Source organism: Tyto alba, unplaced genomic scaffold, assembly GCF_018691265.1.
Source record: "Tyto alba isolate M040663 unplaced genomic scaffold, T.alba_DEE_v4.0 Super-Scaffold_3, whole genome shotgun sequence".
NCBI classification, from domain to species: domain Eukaryota; kingdom Metazoa; phylum Chordata; class Aves; order Strigiformes; family Tytonidae; genus Tyto; species Tyto alba.
In genome coordinates this window covers 739,258-762,797 of record NW_024881304.1, presented here as the reverse complement: position 1 = coordinate 762,797, position 23,540 = coordinate 739,258, and the positions used below count along the sequence as shown (strand labels likewise).

At 52.8% G+C, this 23,540-nt stretch overlaps 1 protein-coding gene across 2 annotated transcripts; it reads left to right on the top strand.

Annotated features, from left to right (window-relative positions):
* The first annotated feature begins 102 nt into the window (after positions 1-102).
* Positions 103-21,429, top strand: LOC104360116 (TRAF interacting protein). 2 transcript variants are annotated; one of them, XR_006165964.1, is made up of 16 exons: positions 108-264; positions 1,448-1,505; positions 2,750-2,833; positions 7,005-7,044; positions 9,685-9,812; positions 12,564-12,658; positions 13,272-13,385; positions 14,324-14,411; positions 16,000-16,089; positions 16,321-16,409; positions 17,149-17,304; positions 17,505-17,553; positions 18,092-18,217; positions 18,761-18,811; positions 20,168-20,582; positions 21,075-21,429. XR_006165964.1 is itself a non-coding variant. In XM_042799607.1 (15 exons), exons 1-15 carry the CDS (start codon positions 167-169, stop codon positions 20,294-20,296), a joined length of 1,395 nt encoding a protein of 464 aa, XP_042655541.1. In that variant the 5' UTR covers positions 103-166; the 3' UTR covers positions 20,297-21,429. The 2 variants fall into 2 exon arrangements, 1 of the variants encoding a protein (XP_042655541.1); XM_042799607.1 differs by having other exon boundaries at positions 103-264; positions 20,168-21,429.
* The last annotated feature ends 2,111 nt before the right edge of the window (positions 21,430-23,540 follow it).

Genomic DNA, 23,540 nt, shown 5'->3' with positions numbered 1-23,540 from the left:
CAGCCGGGGGCACGGGCCCGCCCCCTCTCGTAGGTCACGCCCACCGCCACCTCAGGCTCCGCCCCCCCCCGGTTGGGTGAGGTCACTTCCGGGCCGCGGCGGGAGCGCGGCCGGGTTTGAATCGGCGGGCCCCGCGCCGGTTACCGGGAGCGGGGGGGGCCCGGCCATGCCGATCCGCGCCCGCTGCATCATCTGCTCCGACTTATTCGACAACCAGCGGGACGTGGCGGCCGTGCCCTGCGGGCACACCTTCCACCGCGCCTGGTGAGCGCCGCGCCGCCCGCAGCCCCGGCCTTCCCCCGGCGGCTCCCCCCGCGCCGCTCCCCCAACACCCCCCGGGGGGGCTTTGGGTCGCTGCGCTTCCGGTTCCCGCCGTGACACACCCTCCCCCCAGCTCGGGCCGCGTTGCGGAGGCCGCGGCGATGCCGTTTGGGGGGATTTTGAGGAGCTCCCGGAGCTGCCGCGGCAGCCTCGGCCGGGCTGTCGTTCCCCTGCCTGCGGCCCTCCCCTCTCCGGGAGGGCCGGTGCCAGCGGGTTGCTCCTACACAGGGTGTTTATCTGGAAGGAGCGGTGTTAGATTATGAGCGAAGCCTCCCAGGCAATTTCATGCTTTTGCCGGAGCTGTTTTGCAAGTGTTTGTGCTGGAAGGAAACGGCTCTTCGGGAGAAATAAATTCTGGGTGTCTGGGGAGGGAGCGGGCATTTTCTTTTTTGGCTGACTAGCTTGGAGAGGGACCACATCATAGGTGCGATGGCCACTGCTTAACCAGTGGCACAGCTCGGGCTCGCGCTAGTGACCAGCGGAGGAGGGAGAGCTTCCAAAGGTAACCTGCCAGCTCCAGTTCGTTACCGTGCTCCAAAAATAAACTCTTGCGAGCGTGACGTGATGGCTCGGTTGCAAAATGCATTAGTAGCTCTCCCGGGGAGCCCGGCAGGTTTGTATTCATCGTCTCGGAGCAGAGAGTGGCCCCGGCTCCCTGTTGGGCGTCTGTGGCACCCTTTGGAGCTGCCCAAACTGGGGATCTCTCGGCTGTCGTATCCCGATATCGCAGCTCTTCTGTCACGCTGTGTCTGGATCCGTTTGCTCCTGCGAAGCTGCGGCTGTTCAACAGCTCTCTCCCAGAGAGATCTGAGCTCTGTAAAAAAAAAAAATCTGCCCTGGTAAAGATAAGCTTGCACGCTGAATTCAGCTGGGAATTGTCTCCGAGGCGAAGGCAGAGTGCGTGTGCTGGAACATGGCGTTCCTGTTAGCCACTTAGTTGCCAGCTAGGGTTAAACCACAACAGCCTCTGGACTAAACACTTGTCTTTATGTTTACTTGTCTTTATGTTTATAGTTTGTAAAAAGGAGTCGCATCCTGCTGTGTCCTGGTGAGTTGGGGGGTGGCCCCTGGCAGCAGCACTCCTGAATTTTAAGGATTTACCAGATGTTTTCTTTTCCTTTCTCAGTCTCACCCAGTGGTTTGACACAGCACCAAGCCGGACTTGCCCACAGTGCAGAGTCCAGGTAAAACCATCTTCTCTGTACCCCTCCGTATTTCTATGGCGTGATGCTCTGCAACCAGCCTCGAGGAGCCGTAGCCTGGGCCTGGGGTGAGATGAGGAAAGGGCTCATGGTAGGAAGCAGAGAGAGTTTTCTGTCACTTGAGGCTCTCGCCAAAGTCTTAGAGGGTGAACTCCCCTCAGCAACCCTTCTGATCAAAGGGCTGGACTGAGGGTGGTCTGCTGCTGTCCCTACTGTAGCTTCTCTATAAAGTGTTTTTCATGGTTAAGGCTGAGGAAGTATTTGCATAATGCTAGAAAGGGCTGGAAGGGATTAATCGGGACATCTGACTTGGGTTTCTAGAGTACCCTGCTGCTTGCCACAGGTAAGCAGCCCATTCTGCTGCAGGTGGTCCTTAAAGAGTCCTTGTTTTGCATCACTCGGCCCTTTGTTGAGAAAAGCAAAGGCTGGGGAGGGAGGGAAGGAAGGATGTGCTCAGCTTCTGAGGGGGGAAGCCAAGGCTTGGGGATCCAGTGGCTTCGTCGGGACCTGAACTTCTTTGAAGTCCCTTGTGGCACCAGGCTTGATGCCGCCGGTAGCTCTTGGCATGTGGTGGCTGCAGGGACATTGCCTCACTCTCAGATGTAGGTTTTTAGCCAGCTGCAGCTTGGCCTTGTTCTGTGTTCGTGTTTCTTCTTCTCAAGGTCTTGGCCCTTGTTCCTTCCCTGACTTGTTGATTCCCTCTGTTCTTCACTGCCTCTTACATCTCTGGGTTACCATGGAGTTATCGCGAAATAACATCTTATGTAGCAGTAACTATGCAATTAGCTGGTGTCATGACTGTATATAATACTTAAAACACAAAGCTGTAACTGCATGGGGGAGGTGTGGAGAGCTATCAAATTCAATTACAGCACCTTCTGCCTGCAGAAAGCAGCACGTACTTCTGTCTTAGGATTTGGCATCGTGTTCGCTCAGCGTCAGCTGCTTGGGCCTTAGCTGCCAGAGAACAGACTGCGCTTGATTCAGAAATGCCTGAATCTTTCTGCTGCGGCTCAGGAGCTTGGCTGGAGTGGCGCTCCTAAAACTGAGTGGGGGGTCTGCTGCTGTGCTGATGAGCCAAAGCAGAGCATCGTTGCTAATGGCGTCGAGCACGTGATCTGATTTGCCTTGTGACAAGATGATACCTTCTCTCCTTTCTCCTGTCTTCCATATCCGTTGTGTTTCCACATCTGTGCTCATCAACCTCTTCTGTCTCCTGCGTTTAGGTCAGCAAAAGACACATCATCAATAAGCTGTTTTTTGATGTTGCCTTGGAGGAGCAGACAGCATTGGATGCAGAGACCTTGCAGGTAATTTGGCTGGGTGGTTCTTCTGTTATGTAGATGCTTCAGCACCTTGGAAGTGCGGCCTGGGCTGTCAGTCCTCTGCCAACAGCTGCTTTGGAGCTGTTGCTCGCTGCACTGTGCTCGTGTTTCAGACCTGAAGTGTCTCCCCTCCTACCTGGCTCTGTTCTCCCCTTGGGCCTTGCCCAGTCTCAGCTCTGTTGTAAGGAAGTCTCCACGTGGTGGGTTAGAGTTCCCCCTGAACAAATCTCGTGTGGCAACTCAAGAAGCCTCTTCTACTTTGCTGCTCTTCCTTCTGGTTCTCAACCTTACCTGGAAACCTTCTGAGGCAGCATCAAATAAACATCCAACTGCTGCTTCTCCTCTGGGTCTCGAAGCCTGGGGGCTGAAGCTACAGAGCTTTTCCAAAAGGCAGGAGAAGGAAAAATCCCAAATGCAATGAATTGCTGCAGGTATCTGTGGCTTGGTTGCGTGCAAGCCCTGCTAGCCCCTCTGGAAAGAAGGGGCTGTTGGAGGAAGTGTCACCTCCTCACTTCTGTGCAGGTAGGTTGGTTTGGACAGACTGAAAGGAAGTGGGGGACAGGGTGGCGATAAAGTTGTGGTGTCCCAGGAGAACTTAGGAAAGGAACTGCCTGAAGTTGCACCAGCAGCGGTGGCCAGTGCTGAGGCTGGGTCTCTGGCCAGGGGGAACCTGGCTAGAGCTGGGGTGCTGGGTGATGTTCTCTTAGTGCCACCCTGAGGTGCAGGGAGCTGGGGGTGAGCAGGGATGAATGCAGAGTGGCTGTTCCGTGTTCTCCTCCTTTGTTTAGTGTGGATGAAGCATGGCGCCTTATGTCTTGGAGTTATCTGTTCCAAAAAAAAGTAATCGTTTGACCTTGGTATAATGGGATGCTTGTACCCTCTTGTGTTTAGAATCAGCATGTGCAGCAATTACCATAATTAGCAGTTGCCATGACAACGCTATATGTATATCGTATGTTTTTAAAATAAAGCCAGCCAGACTATAATGTCAGTAGCACTGTCATTTTCGAAGACTGCTAATAAAGAAACTGGAGGCTAAAGTATGTGTGCCGAGGAAATGAAAAAGCATCTCTGGGCACTTGAAGCTGTGTGCCCTAGAAGCAAAGCAACGGCTCGGAGCAGATAAACACTGCCTTTAGTACATATTCAGATCTGCTCTCGCAAGTGTAAATAGATGAGTGACTCAGAAATGGGTTGACTGGAGAAAACTGCCCTAGAAAAATCTTTCTGTTCCCCCTCCCCTTCACCCCAGGATCCAAGATGGGTCCTGGTCCCCCCAGCCTTCCCCTCCAGGCAGGCTGCCCTGAGCAACTGCTCCCGTGCTCAGGGGCAGGGCTGTGGAGCCACTCCTGCTCAACAAGCTTGATGGTAACTCATCATGCTCCTACGAAGTTTGTTGTGTGGCTGCCAGAGCAGCATCTAGCCCTGAGTGTGCAGCTTTCCTAATGAGAGTCCTGAGGTCACCATCTAACGGGAAAGAACCAAATATTTTCTGTGTAGATTAGCATAGTTAGTTTGTATGGGTATTTATTGCCACATGCACCGATTGAGGTTGCTGCTGGGCTGATGCTGGTTTGTCACCAGTTCTCTGCTGTGTGCTGCCTTGTTACTGGAGGACATGGAGCACCTGAAGAACATGGGTGACCATCACGGGTGGGATTTAATGTCCATCTAGACTGGGTTTCAGTCTGTGACGGGGTATCTGATTCTGGCCTGGGCAGCAGTTCAGCAAAACAAGCACATGATGGGCCATCCCCAGAGTCTTCAAAGGCTGAGAAAAGAATTGGTGACATCCTTAGCCAGAAGTGATTTCACCTGAAAAAGCCCCCAAATCCAGGGTTTGTTGCCAGCCACTGCCTGTCCCTCCAAGAGCCTGGGCGTAGAGTGGTACTCTGCTCTAATTAACAGGAGCTGTATCCGTGCAGCCTGAAGATGTCCTGAAATGGGCATTTGGCCTCCTGCTGTGAAAAGGTTGGTCTGAGGCATGAGAGCATGCTTCAGCGTGCTAGAAAGCAGAGTGCATAGCTGTGGTCTGCTTGCGGTCTTGAGGAGGCGAGCTAGGGATGCTCTTCTGAGAAACAGCCTTATGCACCCAGTTGTAAGTGGTCAGAAGAGCTCCCTCATAATCTGAAACCTCTTCCTGTTGTTGCAGAGTTCTCCAAATTATCTTTTGGGCGATAATTGTCTTTGGGGCTGTTCCTCACTCTTCTGCTCTGGAATGTTGACAGTCAAAGGAGAGCTGGGGCTGCTTTGCCTCCCACCACCGGGCATCAGCTTCAACTGAAACACCAGAGGGAACCTGATTCCCTGGAGTAGCTGCGGACCTCAGGCTGAACACTGTGACACGTCCAGGCGTTTATGGGTGCTGAGCCTGGGTTTATCATGTATTGCTCTTAAAGGTGGTCCTCAGTGGTCAGAACAGTCTTCATGTGGCTGTTCCCAGAGCAGGAAAATTGTGAGGTTTGGGGTGTAATACCTCGGTGAGGTTGTCTGGAACCTGACACTTCCAATTGCTTGTGATCTGGGGAGCGGAGAGCCCTTCTTCCAAAGGAGACTAGGAGACTTTGACTTGTTCAGCTTGGTGAAAAGGAGGCAGGAGGAGGATGATTCCTTCCTGGAAGCCCGCTGGGGGGAGGGTAGAAAGCTGGGAGGACATCTGTCTGTGGTCAGTATATACTCATTTGATCTTGGGGAAAATGTAACTCGGGCTGTCAGAGAGAGGATAGCTTCTATCAGAGGAGTGAAAACAGGAGCTGTGGTGGAGGATGAGGGATTTCAGATTAAGTTGATGAATGAGGTAATGTTACATAGCTGCCCGCAGTAGCTCAGGATTTCTTTGCTATCATGCTAATTAGCACATCTTGTGAGCTCACTAATCGTTCCTGAATAGGCCTCTGAGGAACCTACTCCAGAATAGTTCCTGTAGCAGACTTAATTCAGTGTCAGCCCTCCAGCTGTTGTCCCCTCGGGGGCAAATCCAAGTGAAGCTCTGCTAGGCTTTGCCTTTAGTCCCTTCTGCTTACTGAGCTTTACATCCCATATTCTCTTTCCTGCTTTTATTGTCACTAGCAGAGCTTTGCTCTGGTCCCGTCAGATCTGTGGTCACTGGTAGTGCTATTCTCAGCTCAGATTTGCATGTAGCGTTCTGGGTTGCACAGATTTGTGTGCTCTGCTTCAGTACAGTGTTGGCATTTTATTGTGGTTTTATTCCACTGCAGTTCCTGCCTGACTTGTTACGTGCTTTCCTCTGCAGTTCTCTAACACAGCTTTTTAAGTCACCTTCTGTTGATTCTTTCCTGTATATATTTCTCTCTTGCTCTGTTTTTTAAAATATATCTATCTATATATTATATATAGATAGTTTCTCTTTTTAACCTCTCCACGTTTCCTTTGGCTATTTGCCAGTGTTTATAAGTCCTATCACTTCATTATCTATAATTTAAACTATGGGGCATTTGCTCCCTCTTTCTGATCCTTAATGAAGGCATTAGAAATATATGATCTTCCCCAGACCCTGGTAGCCCCCTGGAGATGTTACACACCCCCAGTTTAGTGTGGATTGGTTTACTGGTGATCTGTTTACAGCCATTTGACTGAGCTGTTAGCTCACATCAGCATCCTGAACTGCAGTGATTTTAGTGTCCATTAGAATGCTAGCTGGTGCCTTTTGATTGTATGCTTGGTTATCTTTTCAGATGTTTGGACGTGCCTTCCTGTCTCCCACCTGCACCTGATTAAAGTTCACTTTAGCTCAAAGCAACTCTCAATCCAGTTAGTCTGGCAGCATCCCTGCCTTATTGCCTTGTTTAGGTAAAACATTATAAAAATTGTTCCTGTCTGATTTCCTGTGTTTCCCTGAGAGCCTTCCAAAATTATTCAGCTAAAACAAGATGACTGACAGTGTGAGAAACACAAGGTTGACAAGGCTAAGACGAAACTGGGATCTTCTCTTCCTGAAGAATGCCAGTTGGAGGTGCTCTTTGCGTTCCCTGTGACAGTACTTGCTTGTAACTTGGTGCTTCCTGTTACCGCGTTCCCTTCTTTGCACCTGGCTGGTGCAAATGTCCTGCTGAGAAACCTCTTGGGTCCTTTCAAGATCTGGTGAAAGCTCCTCTGCAGGGCGTTTCCTAATCGGGTTTTCTGTGTTGTGTTTCAGAATGAACTGGACCAGGTGAAAGCTCAGCTCTCTGTGAAAGGTGAGTTCCAGTTGCCTGGGGGTGATCGGTAGCCCACGGTCAGTGGGTCCTGGGCTCCGACTGTGTTAGGTGGCTTGCAGAGGCCTAAGGAACCGCTCTGCAGAGCCCACCCCTCTCTGAAGCCAAGGGCGTGGTGCTGTTTTGTTGGAGCAGCTTCTTCAGAGATTTTTCTGAGGCAAGACCACCTAAACCTGTACAAAGCTCGTATGACAGAGCCAGAGTCTGTAGCCTGGCCTGGCTGTGCTGTAACTGGGGAGCTCTCTTCCAGTTAGAGACATATATGCAATTTTTTTGCCCCTCTTCCTAATTATAAGCTACAAAAGTACAGCACAGCTATATCTGGAGCAGGCTTGCTGAAAGCAAACCCCTTGGTTTGCTCACTGGGAAACTCACAGCTGCATATGGCAAAGGCTTGTTCCTTCTAACAGATGAGGGGGTAAAAGTGGTGCCCAAGCAGCAGTGGGAAGGCTTTGGATTTGTTTGGCTGTTGCAGTGCCACATGTGTCGCGCGAAGAGCAGACGGAGTTCAGTGTGCGTGCTTCCATTTTCCCATCTTTAATTTTAGAGGATGTTTGAGGGAGGTAGGAAAAGCAAAAGCCCTGGAGACTTGTCGATGGGTTTTAAGCATCTTCTGTAGGCAGGCTGTCATCAGAACATGAGTCATGAGCAGCGAAAGGAAAATGTCAGTCTGAGTGACAGAAATCCAAAGGCACACTAGCAGAAGGGGAAAAAAAAAAAAAAGAAATCTTTAAAGAATGCTGGGGGCTCACCCACGCCCCGAGAGTCGTCTTTCCTCTGCCTTCCCTGTGTGCACGAGACAGACATGAATAGCCAGTAGATTGAGGATTCAGTCCTTACCCTAAGAGCAGAATTGGACAGTCTGCACGTCGTCTATTCTGAGGCCTGTTCTCTTGCCAGCTTGGTTGAGTTTAGGGACTTGGTAGAGAGCCAGATCTTCTGGGGAAGGTGGCTGGGATTCTTGCTAGGATGTTATCCAAGAAAAACTGCTCGAAGGCCTGCTATCTTCTCAGCTTCTGGTGAGTAGAGGTTGGATTTGACATTCCCTGTCCCATTCTCTTTTCATATTGGAAATGAACAGCTCCTTCCCACCTCCTGCCTCCTTTGCTGTGGGCACTCTGCTCTCTGGTGGTTCTTATGTATAAATTCTTCACTTATAGATGTGCTCTGTGCTGTGCGCTGTAGAAGAGCTGTGTAATTGCCAGTCTCTGATCAGCTTGCAAATGGCTCTAGAGGTGCTGAGCTCCGAGCAGACCCAGCAGGCACTGTGGGAGGCACTCTGAATGAGCTGAAAACTCATTCCTGCAGCACGGGGAGGTTTGACTCCTGCCATCTGCCTCTGGGCAGCTAGGAACGGAAGAGGGGGAAGCCCTAACTCTTTGGGTGGATGTGGAGTCCCTGCAAATGCAGGGGAGCATCTCCAGGCTGTGCTGCCTCGGTGAGAGAGTTATTCAGATCAATGGAGAAATAATGCCTTGCTAAGAAAGGAATGTGTTTCACTAGCCACCTGTGTGCTGCGTGCTGGGATATGTTCCTCTCTTATTCCCCAGTCCTATGTGGCTCTTTTACGGTCTGATCAAGCAGTGAAGCTGCACTGCAGGTCATGGTTCCATGGGATGCGGTGGCACAACCTGAAACTGGATTGCTTGCAAGGAGGAAAAAACTTTTTGGAAAGGCACTGATCGTCTCTCCGCTATTGTCAGGCTGGAGCCACGGATGATTTTAGCAAAGACGGAAGATGCTGAGCTGCAGACTTTACCCTGCTCTCAGCAGGGTCAGGCAGAGGGGTTGCTGCTTTCCCTCACTGCCCAGCTGCTTTGAGCTTTCCAGTGGTGCTGGCTGTTCCCTGCTTAGGTCAGTCTGATGGTGGTTATTGCTTTGTGAGCTGTTCTTCCCTTTTCTCAGTGAAACAAATTGAAATCTGGTGTTGTTTTCCACCACCTTCTCTCTGGTGGTCAGAGGCGTGTGTTTTGTTCCTGGATTGCCTGTGTGGGGAGGGACAACAGAACTCCAAGGTTTTTGTAACCTGCAGAAAGCAGGCGCTCTGGGGAATCCACTTAAGCTGTCGTGTGTCCTACAAAGTCCCCAGTGCCCAGCAGAGCTCTGCTTCACTGCCTCTTGCCCTTCGACGTAGTTGCAGCAGCATGGTGACGCAGCAGCGTGGTGGATCGCTCTACGCAGCCGCTCCACGGCCCCCGAAGGGCTTCCCTGCACGTAAGGCTCCATGTGGAGAGGACGGGCTCGGGGCTCAGCTCTCCAGCTCTGTGACAGCTCTGTGTAACTAGAACAGTTTTCCCTGTGCAAGCCTGGCTGTGAGAGGATGCAAGAGTTAAGATGCAGCAGCTTAATGCTAGCAGGGCTGGCACTGAAAAGCTATTAAAGGGAACTTGTTATCATTAATAAAGAAAATCTTGAAGTCTGCTGGCACTGGGAGAAGCAATTGCTCAGTACAGACCCTGGTGCAGGCAGCACTTAGGGGAATGGCTCTCTACAGGAATGGCCAACTCCTAGCAGCCTGGGGCCTGAGACTGCAAGCAGTGCCTGTTTGTTGTGCTCCTGCTGCTGTGGGACAGCTGAAGTCCGGGTTACTCAGCCATGACCTTTTTCTTTTTTCTTTTCCAGAGAAAGAAAGGAAGGAATGCCAGGCCCTGATGGATGGGTTGAGGGACACTCTGGATGTGCGCAATGCCACAATAGAGTCGCTCCAGAAGGTGCTGGGAGAGACAGAGATGCTGTGCTCCTCTCTCAAGGTACCTTTCCTGTCCCCAGCAGGACTTCAAGCACTACGCCCAGATGGTGGTAGTTTTGTTGACTATCTCTGCAGGCCCTGCTAATAAAGAGATTGTGCTGGTAGGATTTTGGATCTGGTGCCTTGAGACACCTGCTGTCTTGATCCCTGAATGACAGGAGGGCAGTGGAGCTGGGTTTTCATTTTGGTTTTATTAATCCAAAGCGAGTGGTGTCACTGGTCTTGATGTCCTGAGTGCGTTCCACCTGGGGGTGATTCAGAGGCATAAAAGCCAGGCCGGTGGTTTGCATACGAGCGTCTGTGAGCTCAAGGCAGAGGTGGCCAGAGCGGGGGAGAGACGCCAGCCCGGCCTGGGGAATGCTGGCTGAGCCTTGCTAATGAAATGGCAGTGCTGATGATAAAGGTAGCAGCGTGAATCGAGAGTGGGAACTGGCCCCAGCGCCCCATTGCTGAAACACTGGCTCCCTGCGGTAGAATGTTCTTCTGAAATGGATTTAGGCCAGGCGGGATTCAAGGAAAATTAGTTTCTTAGTTTGATTGGAGGAGAAATCAAACTGAAATATATAGAGGGGGAGTTGCAAGCTTCAGCTGAGTGGGATTTGATCCAGCTAACTCTCCTGTCTATTCTATTGCCAGGGCTTTCCTTTGGTTAGGTTAGTAATGTGTGAAGTCCAGGGATCAAATATTCCTGTTGTGTTTCAGCGTGCAGTGACTCAGGGTGTAGTCATGTACTGTGCGTAAACAGCAAGTGGAAGAGGGTAAGAGCAGGAGCTGCTTTGTTGGGATGTCTTGTAGTGAGCAGAGCTGCTTTGCCGTGGCAGTGGACTGGGTTGGGCAGTCTCCACTGTGAAGGTGAGGTGCCAGTTACAAGAGGATGGGGTTCAGGCAGGTGGGGTTGAGAGCCTCATGCTGAAAGGCGGGGTAGGGGTCAACACCGCTTCCCAGGATCTCTGTTCCTTGGAGTACGGGGTCTGACCCAATAGCCTAAACTGCCTCTTGTTCCTTGACCTGCAAAGCCAAAAGGCCCAGGGAGAGTTTGTAGATGGGTTGTGGGGTCATCTAGCTGTATGCCACCTGCAGCTGGGCTCTTCCTGAGAAGAATGAGTCCAGGAGGGCTGCCTGACACTAGCAGTGTGGCACTGTCACAGGGCATGAGGAGACATACACTCAGGACTTAATGCCAGACAGGCCTTGCTCTGAGCCAGCACAAGTGTTTTTTGCCTGGCCATAGGGTTATATCCGATCTGCTTGACAGCCTGGGTCTCTGCCATGCCAGAGATGTCCCTGGGATCCTGGGTGTACCAGTGGCAGGATACTTCTGATGCTCCCTACTCCTGCAGGAACAATTGTGATGGTGGAAGCCGGTGCTTGCTGCTCAGTTTAACATCTCCCTGCTTGGCTTTCCTGCCTTGGCACCTCAGGAGGAGTCTCTGGTTATCTTGTCTGTTGCAAAACCCTCTGTGTGTGCTTAAGTCCTTCTAATGAAAGCTGGGCAGGGCAGAAGGATTAAAGACCTGGAGGTATCTTTTCTGTGGTGTACAGGGTTTCCCAGCTAACTGCCAAGCACTGTCTTCTACTGCATCATTAAAGATTAAAGCACTAAACTTCTGCAGTGAAAACACAGGCTTAACTAGCTGTGACGCAGGTCAAGCCCACAGGCTGCAAGCCTTTCCTGGCTTCTGCTAGCACTGTCAGCTGCTGCTGAACCTCTGTGTGCGAGTTCGCTGCCGTTTCAGACTGTCTGAGGCTAGGGGCTCTGCTCCAACCTGGCGCAAAACACTGCTTTGGGGATCTGAAGTAGAGAGCTCTGCTTGGGAAGAGCCAAAGATGGGCTCTGCCTAAGCAAGAGCAACATGTGAGCCTGCAACACTATCCCCTTTGCAAAGTCCCAGCAGCTTCACAGCTGTTTGGTCTCCATGGCAGAAAGCAGCTAAAGTTCTTTAACTTCTGCGTGGAAGGGAGTTTTATGAGGCGATGATCTTTTGCCAGGCCTCTCCCTGGAGTCAGCACTGGGCTGAAACCAGGCCCAGAGCCCTTTGAAGGTGCTGCGCGAGGCGCCCAGGCACACACAAACCTAGGCAACACAGGTGCATTGGAACGGCGCTAATTCAGGCCAGCTTTCCCCATCCTCTGCCACACTGCAGATCTGTGCTTTTTCAGCTCAGCTGAGGTTCTCTGTTACGGCTGCCTGCTCCTGGCGAGCCTGGAAAGGTGATGGCTGCAGTGAGCTTGCAGCCTCTCCAGGCAGGTGAGAGAGGTGCCTGGGTGGGTGTCTGGTGTGGCTGAAGTTTCCCAGAAGAGACCCACTCCGGGTTCCCATTTATGTTCTAAGCAGCTAATGGCAAGGAGAATTGGGAGGCTAAAGCAAAGGGATGAGCCGTGCATGGAGGAGAAAGCAACAGCAAGGTTTCCTCGCTGTGGATGCCTTTGCTTTTGAAAAACAAATTCTTGCTGTGTATGGAGTACTGCGCTGCCCCACAAACGCTCCCAGCAGAAAGGAGGCTACAATGCAGTTTTCAGTGCCAGGCTCATCTTGCGATTAGCACTGAGACCCTGCTGCGCTTGCAAGGAGCAGAGCTAGGGGTGCAGCAGGGAGGGAGCTAAACTCTCCGTAATCCTGGGCTGCTGAGGTGGTGATAGCATTAAGAGCCAATGTATGCTCCCAGCTGCCCGCAGTGCGCATAAGCCAGGATATTTCTCTAACAATCCCTGGAGCCTTCCTAACGGTTTGTGCGCGCTTGCTTCTCTGCAGAAGCAGATGAAATTCCTGGAGCAGCAGCAGGAGGATAACAGAAGTTCAAAGGAGGAGGTCCGCCATCTGCGGAACAAGCTGAAAGCCATGGAGCGGTGAGATCCCGGGCTCTCCCTGCGCCTTGCGGGCTGTTCCATGCCTCTCCCACCCTCAGAGCGGGAAGGAGGGGTCCTGCTGTGCCTGCTGCAACATCCACCCTCACGTTTGGGTCATCTTGCCCCCCTAAGGTTGGAAAGCGCTGTGTTAGCGAGCCTGCCCTCGCCTGTCCGTGCTCTTGCCCCTACTACGTTTCCAGATGGTGGAACCATCTCCCTAACCAGCAGCAAGGCATGGCACTGTGTGCTGACCGGCCTCATCTCTGGCGCTCCGAGCACGGCTGTGTGCCGTTCCTGTTATCGGAGGACGCTGGGGCAGCATCCCAGCCCAGGAGTGCAGTCAACAATAGGGCCCAAGAGCTGACACGTCGGCCCCACGTGCAGCATGCGTGTGCAGCTGCCCCTTTCTCTAGTCTGTCCACATAGTGCTACTCCTCCCTAGCAAAAAGCCCTGCTTGTGGTGGGGCAGTTGTGTTTCTTCCCCTGTGACATCCAGAGTGACTGCAGCAAGAGTTTAGGCTGCACCAGCTCCTTGGGGGGGAAGCAGGGCTCCAGTCTCCTTCCCAGCTCTGTGTGTGACTCGGGTGCTGAGGGTACTTTTTTTTTTGTGCAGGATTGAGATGTTGCTTCAAAGCCAGCGTCCCGAAGTGGAGGAGATGATCAGAGATATGGGAGTTGGGCAAGCAGCGGTGGAACAGCTGGCGATCTACTGTGTCTCGCTGAAAAAGTAGGTGCTGTGGACTTGGCACAGCCGGCTTGTGCTGTCCTTGGTGTGCCCAGGGAGAATTCTTTGCTGAGTGCCAGCAGGCACACGGGCTCTGCAGGGCTCTCGCTGCCTGTTTGGGCCTCCACTGAGTTTTCACTGACAGATCCAGGGGACCTAGATTGGAGCCTGTCACACTGAACTGTTCCTGTTGTCACTGTAGTGACATGCATGTCACCATGGGAACCGTCTCCAGAGTTGTCAGTGCACCTATGAGGTGATGATTATTATTCCCTCCGTTCTCTTCTTGTGCCTGGGGGGAAATGAGTGGATGAGGGGCTCCGGGTTGTACCCTCTGCTGCACTGCACTGTGCAGCTGTGGCCTCAAGCTCTCTCTGGCAAGACAAATCTGCAGAGCTGCCCTCCCCTACCTGGAAATCCATCTGGTCCTGCTGGGAAAAACCACAGCTTTTTTTGGGTCTGTTCTGATGGCATCTGAATAATTGCAGCTTTGATACAAAGCTGTAATGAGGCAAGTATCCCTGTGGTGTAATTGGGATGAATGTGCATGGCCAATAGTGTGAAGTCTCTGAAAAGTCACTTAAAGCAAAGTCCCCCTATTTGCTGCCAGCATGGAGGCTGCTCTGTTGTCTGTCTGTCTTTTCCACTGGCAACTGAAATGCCTCTGGATCAGGTTTCCATTTTGCTGGTGAAATCAGTGCAGGCCCTGTTCTCAGGCATGATATCCCATGCAGCTTTTTTCTCCCCTGTGGTGTAATGGTATGTTTGACAAACTATTGGTCAGTATTTGGTACATTCCCTAAAGGGCTTTGTGTCTCATGTTTTTTTTTTTCTGGTGGCTCTGCAGTTGCAGAGCTTCAAATTAAGGGTCTTGGCTTGTCTCTGAGAAGTTTTAGCTCAGTCCTCTTGCAAACAGCATGACTCTTCTGGGCTCTTTGCAGAGAATATGAAAACTTGAAGGAGTCTCGGAAGACCTCTAGTGAGATGACAGAGAAGCTGAAGAAGGAGCTGTTTTCTGTCAATGGCAAGGTAAAGGGACAGTGTGAGTTGCCAGGGTGACAACTGGTCTGTAGATCCCTGTCAATAACTGTGGCCCAAGCCCTCTGCAGTGACCCACTCCCACACCGCGTGCTATTTGAGCGGTACAGGTGGTGTGGAAGTGTCAGGCTGGGGCTTCTGGGTCAGGGTGTGATGCTGTGGTGAGCGAGCTGCTCCTGGGCTGTTGTCAGGAGTGCAGTCTCTGGGGAGACTGGTTGGGGCAGCATGCGTGGAGCCAGCCAGAGTTTGGCAGGGAGCCTGGACTGAAAGGCGGCAACATGTAGGTGCTCTGCTGCTTCCGCTGGGTTCTGGAAGCAGCACTGCCTTCATCTTGCCACACTGCTGAGCGTGAGCTTGCTCATCTGCCAGCCCCTCCCGCTGCAGAATCGGGCCCCTAGGAAAGGTGGGCAGGGGTTTGGAGTTAGCCTCAGTTGAGCAAGGCTTAGCCCTGGCTTGGTACGACCGCAGTTGCACCCAGCCTTGTGCCTTCAGCCAACTAAACCGGGCCAGGACTCTCGCGTGATGCTGTGCCCAGGCAGGAGAGGTTCCCAAAGTGCAGCGAGGATGTGCAGGTGGCTCTGCGCAGCGCCTGCCGGGGCTGGTCCCGTCCTGGCACAGAGCTTGGAGCTGCTGATGTGCCCCTTGCTGTGTTCCCCCTGCTCCAGCCTTGGCTGGGGTCTGTTAGCTCAGGTCGGGAATTGTGTTCTGTCAGTTCTGGCAGCGTGTCCCCATAAAAAGTGCGTGCATGTAGCCTTGCTCTCCAAGGCGCACGTGCTCCCCGGGGCATCCCCATGTCCGAGCTCACAAAGTGAGAGACAGAGAGGTGGATTTGGCCTACTTCTGTTACTCAGCCAGAGTTGTTTTGGTCCCCTCAAATTGGGCAGGAGGTTCGTTCTCAAATTGCTGTGCTGATCCCCAGGGGAGTTAACCCCCTCCATGCGGTGCTGCTGCTAGAATCGGGCCGCTTCTGGCTGAGTCAGTGCCAAGCTGCAATCACTGGCATGGGTCAGGAGGATGCGAGTCAGTGAACTCAGGGCTCTGGGCTTGGCTGACAGAGAGCTGACTGTACCGACGCTTTGTGGGCTGGCCCAGACTCCTGAACCCACAAAAGTCTCTGATGTGGTAGCAGTCCACTTCTTGACCCCTGCTCCTGGCATGCTTCCCTGTTGAATCAGGCTTGTCCGTGTGCCAGTACTGCTGATGCACAGCCATCCTACAGCTTGTGGTTTGTAATTCCTGTGCTCTGGTGTGTCCAAAGTCCTACAGGAATTCAGAATGCAGCCACCAAGTGTTAGAGCAGGGAACCATCATGCATAAATGCTGAGGAAATGCTATAGGAAGGTTTGTGTTGGGCAGGCAGCCCTGGAGATCCCTCTGCAGGCAGCTTGAGGAAATAGACAGGTGTTCAGTTGCTCTGTTACAGGAGAGATTGGTCAGACTGCCACAGGAAAATTGAGCCCTTAAACAGAGGAAGTAGCATGTGCTGCAGAGCATGCTGCTGTCACAGGGGTTCTGCAGTCTTGCTTACCTGTGTGTTGTAACCAGCACTCTGCTGTTTGGGGGGGGGGTTATTCTGCAGCTGCAGAAAAGTGTTTCAGAGTTGGAGATGACAAAGGAAGAGTTAAAAAGCACCCAGAAGGATCTGAAGAATGCGGACAAGGAGATCTTGGTAAGAATATCTTTCCTCAGTCTGCAGTAACTGGCAGCTGGCCATGGCCTGCAGCTACAAAGCCAGGAGTTATGCTGGTTTTTCCTCAGTGACTAGGTTACCCAGCCCACCTTAACTCTCTTATTTGCCCTACCTCTGAGCTCCACCTGATGCTCATTTATGGAAAAGGGGCAAAGCAACTGCTACTAAATCTTTCCTTATCTCGCTGTCTGCTTTCCCTTTTCCCTCCAGAGTTTGAAGAAGAAGATAGACATCCTGCAGGATACTCTGAAAGTCCCATCTGTAACCAGGGATACACTCAGTCGACTAGTCTTTGAAAGGTTAGTGAAGCGCATCCTCAGAAACAGGCCACGGGTGGAGATAGGTCCAAAGTAAGAGCTGGCAGTTTAACTATCTGGGGAGGCAGAGACATGTTAGTCTGGCAGGCATCGCGGTAGCATGGTTGTTCTGCTCCTTCCAACCTATTTTGGTTTTTTTTCTTGTTGCTGACAAGGTGGTGTTTGGCTTACTTGGAGAAAGTGTGTGTGTTCTGGAGGGTTTGAGTCAGGATGGGATGGAAGAACAGGCTAGGTTTTGACAAACTCTTTGTCACTATGTCCTGCCAGGGAAATATCCCTATAATGCTCTTCTGGTTGCCTCAGAGTTGGCTTTCCAGTGAGCACGCCCGGAGATCTTAGCCAGGCAGAGGAACCTAACCTGAAAAATGGTATCTTTTACATTTTAATCAAGCCCTTTCTTGCAAGGAACCTGTGCTACTGCCCCACTACAGCAAGCTGAGTTGTATACATAGAGCAGCAGCATGCCAGTGTGTTTCCCTGGGCTCTGGGTGCTGCTGTTACAGCACAGGCCATTCAAGGGTGAACAGTAGTTTGGGACATTAACTATAAACTCTGGGATTCAGACTGTTCCTTCTGTGACCTGTAAGCAGAATGGGGCTCTGATCCTGGTCCCATGGCTGTCTTGCAACTCAGTCACGTAGCATGCAGCTCTGTCTTCCTCTCGTCTGCTGGGTGGCAGGCGGTGGCCTCCTGATAGCTGACGCTCTGCGTGGCCTTGCAGCCCCACTCCCGTGGAACTGCGGCAACCGAAGCTCCGCTGCCCGGCCAACAGCGACGAGATCGATCTAGATGCTACTTTTGATGTGGACACCCCTGAACATCAGCCCTGCAGATCTCATTCCAGCCCTGTAAAGAAGCAGAAGCTGAATAAAAAGCCGTGAGTTTTCCCTCCTCTTTCTGCTTCTAAAGGAGATCAAAGTCTCAATTCTTTGGAAGTTGCTGTGTGAGATCAGATAGCTCTCCAGCTGCCTGATGTCGTGCTGCAAGTTTTGTCGTCATTGGCTTGGCCTTGTCTGTCCTTGCCAGCTGCACTTGAACAATAAATCTCTGCTGATTTGCTCCCTGGGCTTCTTACAGGCCTCCCATGGTAGATCTGGCAAAGAAAGTTCTGAAGGAAACAGTGGAGGTAAAAGGACTAATCTTGATTTCTGTATCCCCGCTTTGATTCTGCTGTTAATAAGCTTGGGATAAAGGACCCATTTGCTCCATGTAGGAAACGCTGTGACTGTAGACTAGCCCATCTACAGAACCACAGTATATGCTTCAAAGTGCTTTGCTTGACAGTCTCCTAGAAACACTGTACTGCTGCCTCAGGCCACTTGGAACTGAGCAGGAGAGGGAGGGTGGGGACCGACGTGCTTCTTGCTGATTATCCTGCCTCAGATACGCTTGGCAAATGCAACGTGGGGCTGAGCAGGAGGGCCGTGGGCTCAGCGAAGGGGGCTGTTCTCCCAGCCTCGCTGGGTGCAATGTCCTGCCTCCCAGATGCTCTTCCACATGAGCCCTGGTGGGAGGTTTGAAACTACTGATCTTTAGCCCGACATGTGGTACAGCAGTAACTATTACCTTAATTAGCTGTCTGCATTATTAGTGCTCCCTGTTTGTGGACTAAGTTCAGCAGATCATGCTGGTTAAAGGGCTTTTCTTGTTATTTTGTGGGACAGAACTGGCCAGATGATCTGGAGGATGATGCTTTTAAAGGACTCTTGCCAGCATTCATGAGGAACTCTATTCTCTCCAAGAAGCCATCTTCGGGTAGCTTGCTGGGTCCCCACAAGAACATAGGCACTGTAAGTACGACTGTCCAGTTGGTGAGCATGTCAAGGGCTGGCACTTCACACCTCTGTCCTGAAGTGACCCTACAGGACGAAGCGAAAGAGGCTTTTACCTTGCCACATACTGCTTGTGGAAAATAAATCTTGGAGCATGACCTGGCTACTTCCCAGTCCTGCAGAGCTTCAGGGATGGCAGATGCTCATTCCCTTTCTGGCAGCAGACTCAATGGCCCTCCATGTCCTGTTCCTCCACCATACCAAAAGGGGTATTTTCCCTGTATTTCTCAGTCCCAGTGACAAAATCCAAAGCCTTGCTGCTGCTTGGAAGGCTCAGCTTGCTTCAGAAAGTGCCCAAGATACTCAAACTTTGCTAAGACCCTTGGGTCTGTGCTTTTCTAAAGGTGAGGGCTTAGCACAAGCGCTGAGTATTTCCGGGTGCTTGTTACCCTTCCCCAGAACCTGTGGCCTGCAAGGCTTCCCCTTCCCCATAACCAACACAAGGAGAGGTGGCCAAGGCTCTGTGCTGCTGCTCCAGGCTCATTTCTTTCTCTCTCCTAGGTGAGAATGGGGTATGATGGTTTGGGCGGCAGAACAAAGTTCATAGAGCCTGTATCCTTTCCTGCGGCTTGCGTGACAGTAGTGATGCTGTGGGGACCTGATCTCCGTTCCTCCTCTTTGGTCTCAGCCATCTTGGAGTCCTGTCCCTCAGTCAGCCAGAAATGGGCTGGGATCCTGAAGGAGCCATCAGATTTCTCTCTATCTGACTCTATCTAACAAGTCTGAGCTCAGCAGAGGCATCAAGGATCTGAACTTGCAGACAGCATTATCGGAGGTAGCTCATTCAGAGGAGCATATCAACTAGAAATCGGTACAATTTGCAGGGGCTGCCTATACTCTTGGGATCTCTGAACAGCAGCGTAGCTCAGGCTCTTCCTGGCCTCATGCCTGCCAGCCCGTGCAGCCGAAGCCTTCGTTCCTGCGGGATGCTGCTGCTCTGCCGTGCCTGTCCCGGTGGGCAGCCCTGCCGCGGGTGAGGGGCGGCTGGGCTGAGCTCAGCGTGGGGGGAGCTGCTCTGACTCCCACTCCTCAACCCAGGAGCAGCGTCCTCTCCGCTGCCCCTCACCTGCCTTCCCCCGGCAGTACCGTCAGAGGGGTGTGCGGTGCGCCCATGGCTCTGATGCTGCTCTAGCCCCTGCTGGTGGTTTTGAAGGGGTTTTGCTCTTTGTAGAAAACCAGGAGGCTGAAGCAGAGAAGTGGTCAGCCAGAAGGTGTGACCTGCTGGCAAGCCTTCGGCAGCTGCTCCTGTGGTTTCACTGTGGAGGTACCCAAAGGCAGGGAGATGCTTGAGCCTGATCTCTGGGGCCAGATGTGCCCACGCTGCCAGCCTGAGATGACTGGAGGAGGTGGGCAGCTGTCCCTCACACGTGGCTGAAGGAGGAGCAGCTCACTTCTCCAAGCCTGAGTGCTGCAGGTGTGCTAGCTTGTGTAACCCCACAGTTCTGCTAGCATGGGCCGCACCTGCCTTTCAGTGCTGCAGGCTTAGTTTTGTCACTTCTGAGTCCCTGAATGGCATGAGAGTTGAAAGGGACTTGCTGCTCCTTATGAGGGATCTTGGGGTCTTTCTGCCCTGGGAGGCTGCAGGCTCTGGCTGCTGTGCTTTTCCCTGCATGGTGTCCCAGCTCTGGCATGGAGGGTAGATATCAAAGCTTTGTTGGATATGCTTAAATGCTCTTTTGTGTGCAAGAACTGCTTGCATAGAAGGGGGAAGCATTTCTTGATGCGTGGGACAGGGCTATTCCTGAGCTCTGTGGGTCGGGAGCAAAGCCCAGCCTGTTCTGCAGGGAGTTGTTCTTTGTGTGCAAATGTATGGCTAGGTCTGTGGTTCAGGCTAGTCTGCAGCAGGTATTGGATCACTTGTGTCCCCAGGGCCTTGATCTCTACTTTCCTTGACAGCTTTACCTCCAGACAAACCTGGCAGAAATCCGTCCATTAGCAGTGAGGAGGAAGAAGAACGCCTCCAGGCCAGCACCTATAGCTCCCTCTGCCTCTTCCTCCAGCAGCAGCCAGGCCAGGCTGGACAGTTTCTTGCAGTGAGAGCCCCTGCCTTCCCGGGGGCAGATACAGGACAGAGCACACTTGTCCAGAGCCTGACTCAAAGCAACGTGCAACTGCTGCTGTGCGGGGTGCTACGACCTGCCCCAGGGAGAATCCTGGCCTTACAGCAAGCTGACAGGAGACGAAGCCTTTGGCTAATGCTTGGACTGATCTACCCTCCTCACCTTACACTTCCTTCCTATTTTCTTGTAGAATAAACAGTTTGTTCATCTTCTGGCCTGCTCGGAACTCTACAGTTGCTGCAGCTGTTGGGCTCTGACATCGGGTGGAACTGTGCTTCTTGGATGTAGCTGCAAGCTAGAGGTGTGGGAAGGGTGTCTGGGATGTTGGGCTGGAGCGAGAGCAGGGAGGAGGGACCTGGGCCAGCTCTATGCCTGGTGTAAATACCTCTAAGAAAGTTTCCTGGAGGAAGAGGCGTGCAGAGGGCAGAGCAGCGCTGGCCTGCGTTGCTGCAGGGTGGCCGTGTATTCATCATCAAATGAAACACCTTCCCTCCGCCGCAGGCCTGTGGTGGTTGGGGAGACCCGTGGGCCAGCCTGGGGGATGTTCCACCTTCCCCTGGTTTGGGCCGTGAAGTTCACTGCATTTGTGCAGGCTTGGCTTTGAAATTGCTGACCTGGGGAGCAGGGTGTTGGGGGTGACCCCCCTGCCCTGCTGGGAATGGGGAGAACAGTGTGCTGATGTGACCTGTTCGTGGCACATGCTGCTCTGTAACTCACTTGATAATTTCTATTTTTTTTTTTTAATGAAACTGTAGGGATTTTCTTCTTTTGTAACTGATCTGCCTAGTGATTTCTGAGGGTTTGGAATGGCCTGAAGAAGTGCTGGAGAACGACACCCTTCAGGGGAAGGGGAGACTGATGGAGCTGAACCTGTCTGGGGTTCCTCAGCTTGGAGCCATGGGACAGGAGATCCCCTCTTGCCCCACGGCTGAAGCAGGGCTGTTCAAGCTGCAAGGAGCAGATGTGGTGAGGTACCTCCCTACAGGTCTCTACTGTAAAAATCTGTCACATTTCCTACTTCCAGCTGCTTCAGGTTGGAAGCCTCAGTGCCTGGACTGGCTAAAAAGATGTCTTCAGGGAATAAAATATATTGCTGCGCACCCTTGTTAACAACTGGCCTCTGAGCATTTTCCTCCTTATTGCAGCTCAGGGTGGAGGGCTGAGCTCAGGTGCTAAGTGTGGGGTGATGGACGGGCCTGAGCCTTCTGAAACCTTTGATGCCAGCTCTCAGGAGATGGACCCCTGCTCCAGGGAAGGCTGTGGTTGGGGGGAAGCTGTGATGAAAGTGGTGCCAATCTCCAGGGCAGCGAGCAAGGCAGAGGCCCGCTGAACATGAGCTGTGTCTTGCCTGCATCACTTGGGGCTGACTGCTGAATGATGTGGAATGGGTGGAGAGTCTGGAGGAGCTTGAGAAGAGAGTTCAGAGGGTGGGGAGGAAGGGAGGGGGACTTAAGCAGCATTACCTCTGGAAAAGAGAAGCCTGGGAAAGGCTCTGCAGGGAGCCTTCTACTGACCCTCTTGCACGGTGCAGTCGCCTCTTCAAGGTAGGTACCTCTGTTTTAAAAAAAAAAAAAACAAAACAAAGGTGACAGACTTGCTCTAGATCTCTGGCCTGAAGCATGTCTGGGGAGATTCTTCTAAGGAGGTGGCAGGAGTGTGTGGCTGGTGAGGGATGCGGGCTTCCAGATTGGGGTGCTGGAGAGCTGGTGCTGTGTCAGTGCCTGTCCCAGCCTGCAGCTGAGGGACAGAAGGCCTCTGGGGACTGTCCTCAAGCCAGCCCTGTGCCCTGCTCAGCTACGGCCCCAGGGCCACCCTGCGGGCAGGCCTGGGGGTCCATCCTGTCCCCGGAGCTCAGCCCCACGGGCTGTGGAGCCCGGTGTCCTCTCCAGCAGGGACAGCAGCGCCTGCCTGAGCTGGCACCTCTCTCGGACCTGCTGGGTCTGTTACCCCCACCCCATTACTTTAATCTGATTTCTATTTGAAAATAAACGCATCCTGGGCAATAAAGTCCTGCTCTGACTGGGGTGAGCAAAAGACCTTCAGCTGGGTGGTGGTTGGTGTTGGCGCTGTGTGTTGGGCACCATCTTCATCCACCTCTCCCACTCTCCTAAGCTGCCAGGGCCTGGGCTGCTTTCCTGGCTTTTGGCACCAGGGCAAGTTTTAAACCAGGGCTTGAGTGCCTTGGCTGCTCCAACCTCTGCTGAGTCTAAGGTGGATGTTTTGAATCTCCTGTGTTTGGGGGGAAAAAGAAAAACAAAACAAACTAACAACCAAAAAAGCCCAACAACCTTTTTTTTTTTTTTTTTTTTCTTGTCAGCCCCTTTCATCCCTCCCTGCTCTCTCCAATTTTCCAGGCACTTGCCTGCTTTTTAAAGTTCATTCTACCATGCATTTGTTCTGCTGTATTGCTCTCAGGCCTGGCCCCTGCCCCAACTGGAGCTTTTTTGCTCTTGCTGGGTGATGATTTCAGCTCCTCAAAAGCACCTTCCTCCTTTTGTTCCCCACCTTACCCTCCTCAGCCTGGCCCGGAGCAGGACACCACCGAGCCCCTGCTGCTGGAGGGGTAGATGGATGGGGGCAGAGGATCCCAGGGGCTCTTTGCAGCCAGTTTCTGTATTTCTGTGGAATCGGAGATGAGACCGGACCCAGTTTCACATTTATTTTAGGATTTCGCATAGCGGGTGTGCGTTGACTCACAGCCCAGAAAAAGAAGCTGATGGTAGGGCTGGGGCTGGTGTCAGCTACCGGGAGCAGCATCACACCCCACGGGACTGTCAGGGGTACGGGGGGGGGTGAGTGGGAAGGGGGGGTTTCCCTCCTCTGCTCCCCCTGGGGAGCCACAGCAGGAGAGGGAGCGCAAGGCCACGGGGCGGGCAGGGGGTGCTTAGCCCCACGGCGTGGCCTTGGGGCAGCAGCCCATTCTCTCCCCCCCGCTTCTATGGGCAGGAGGATCCGTGCGGCCGCCCCGGCCTCTCGTGGGAGCCGCGCTCTTGTTAATTATCACCTTCTCTCATTAACTACGGGCCAGAGCTGGGTGAGGCATAATTGCACTGTCCCGGTGTGTGGTGGGAGCCCAGGGCTGGGCATGTGCGTTCTCTGACCTCATCAGGCAGCCTGTGATGTCATGCCAAGAGGGCATGACTGTTGGCCGAGCACTGTGGGGCCTAAGGGTGGAGGGTGCTGGTTGTCTGGCTCCCTGGGACCTCCCCGGGGAAGCTGGG

Bases quoted from the DNA above. Each gene is read 5' to 3' on its own strand.
- LOC104360116 (XM_042799607.1), top strand. From the start codon at position 167: ATGCCGATCCGCGCCCGCTGCATCATCTGCTCCGACTTATTCGACAAC. The intron at 1,506-2,749 runs GTAAAACCATCT...TCCTGCGTTTAG, and splicing joins GCCCACAGTGCAGAGTCCAG to GTCAGCAAAAGACACATCAT. The intron at 18,812-20,167 runs GTATCCTTTCCT...CTTTACCTCCAG, and splicing joins GAACAAAGTTCATAGAGCCT to ACAAACCTGGCAGAAATCCG.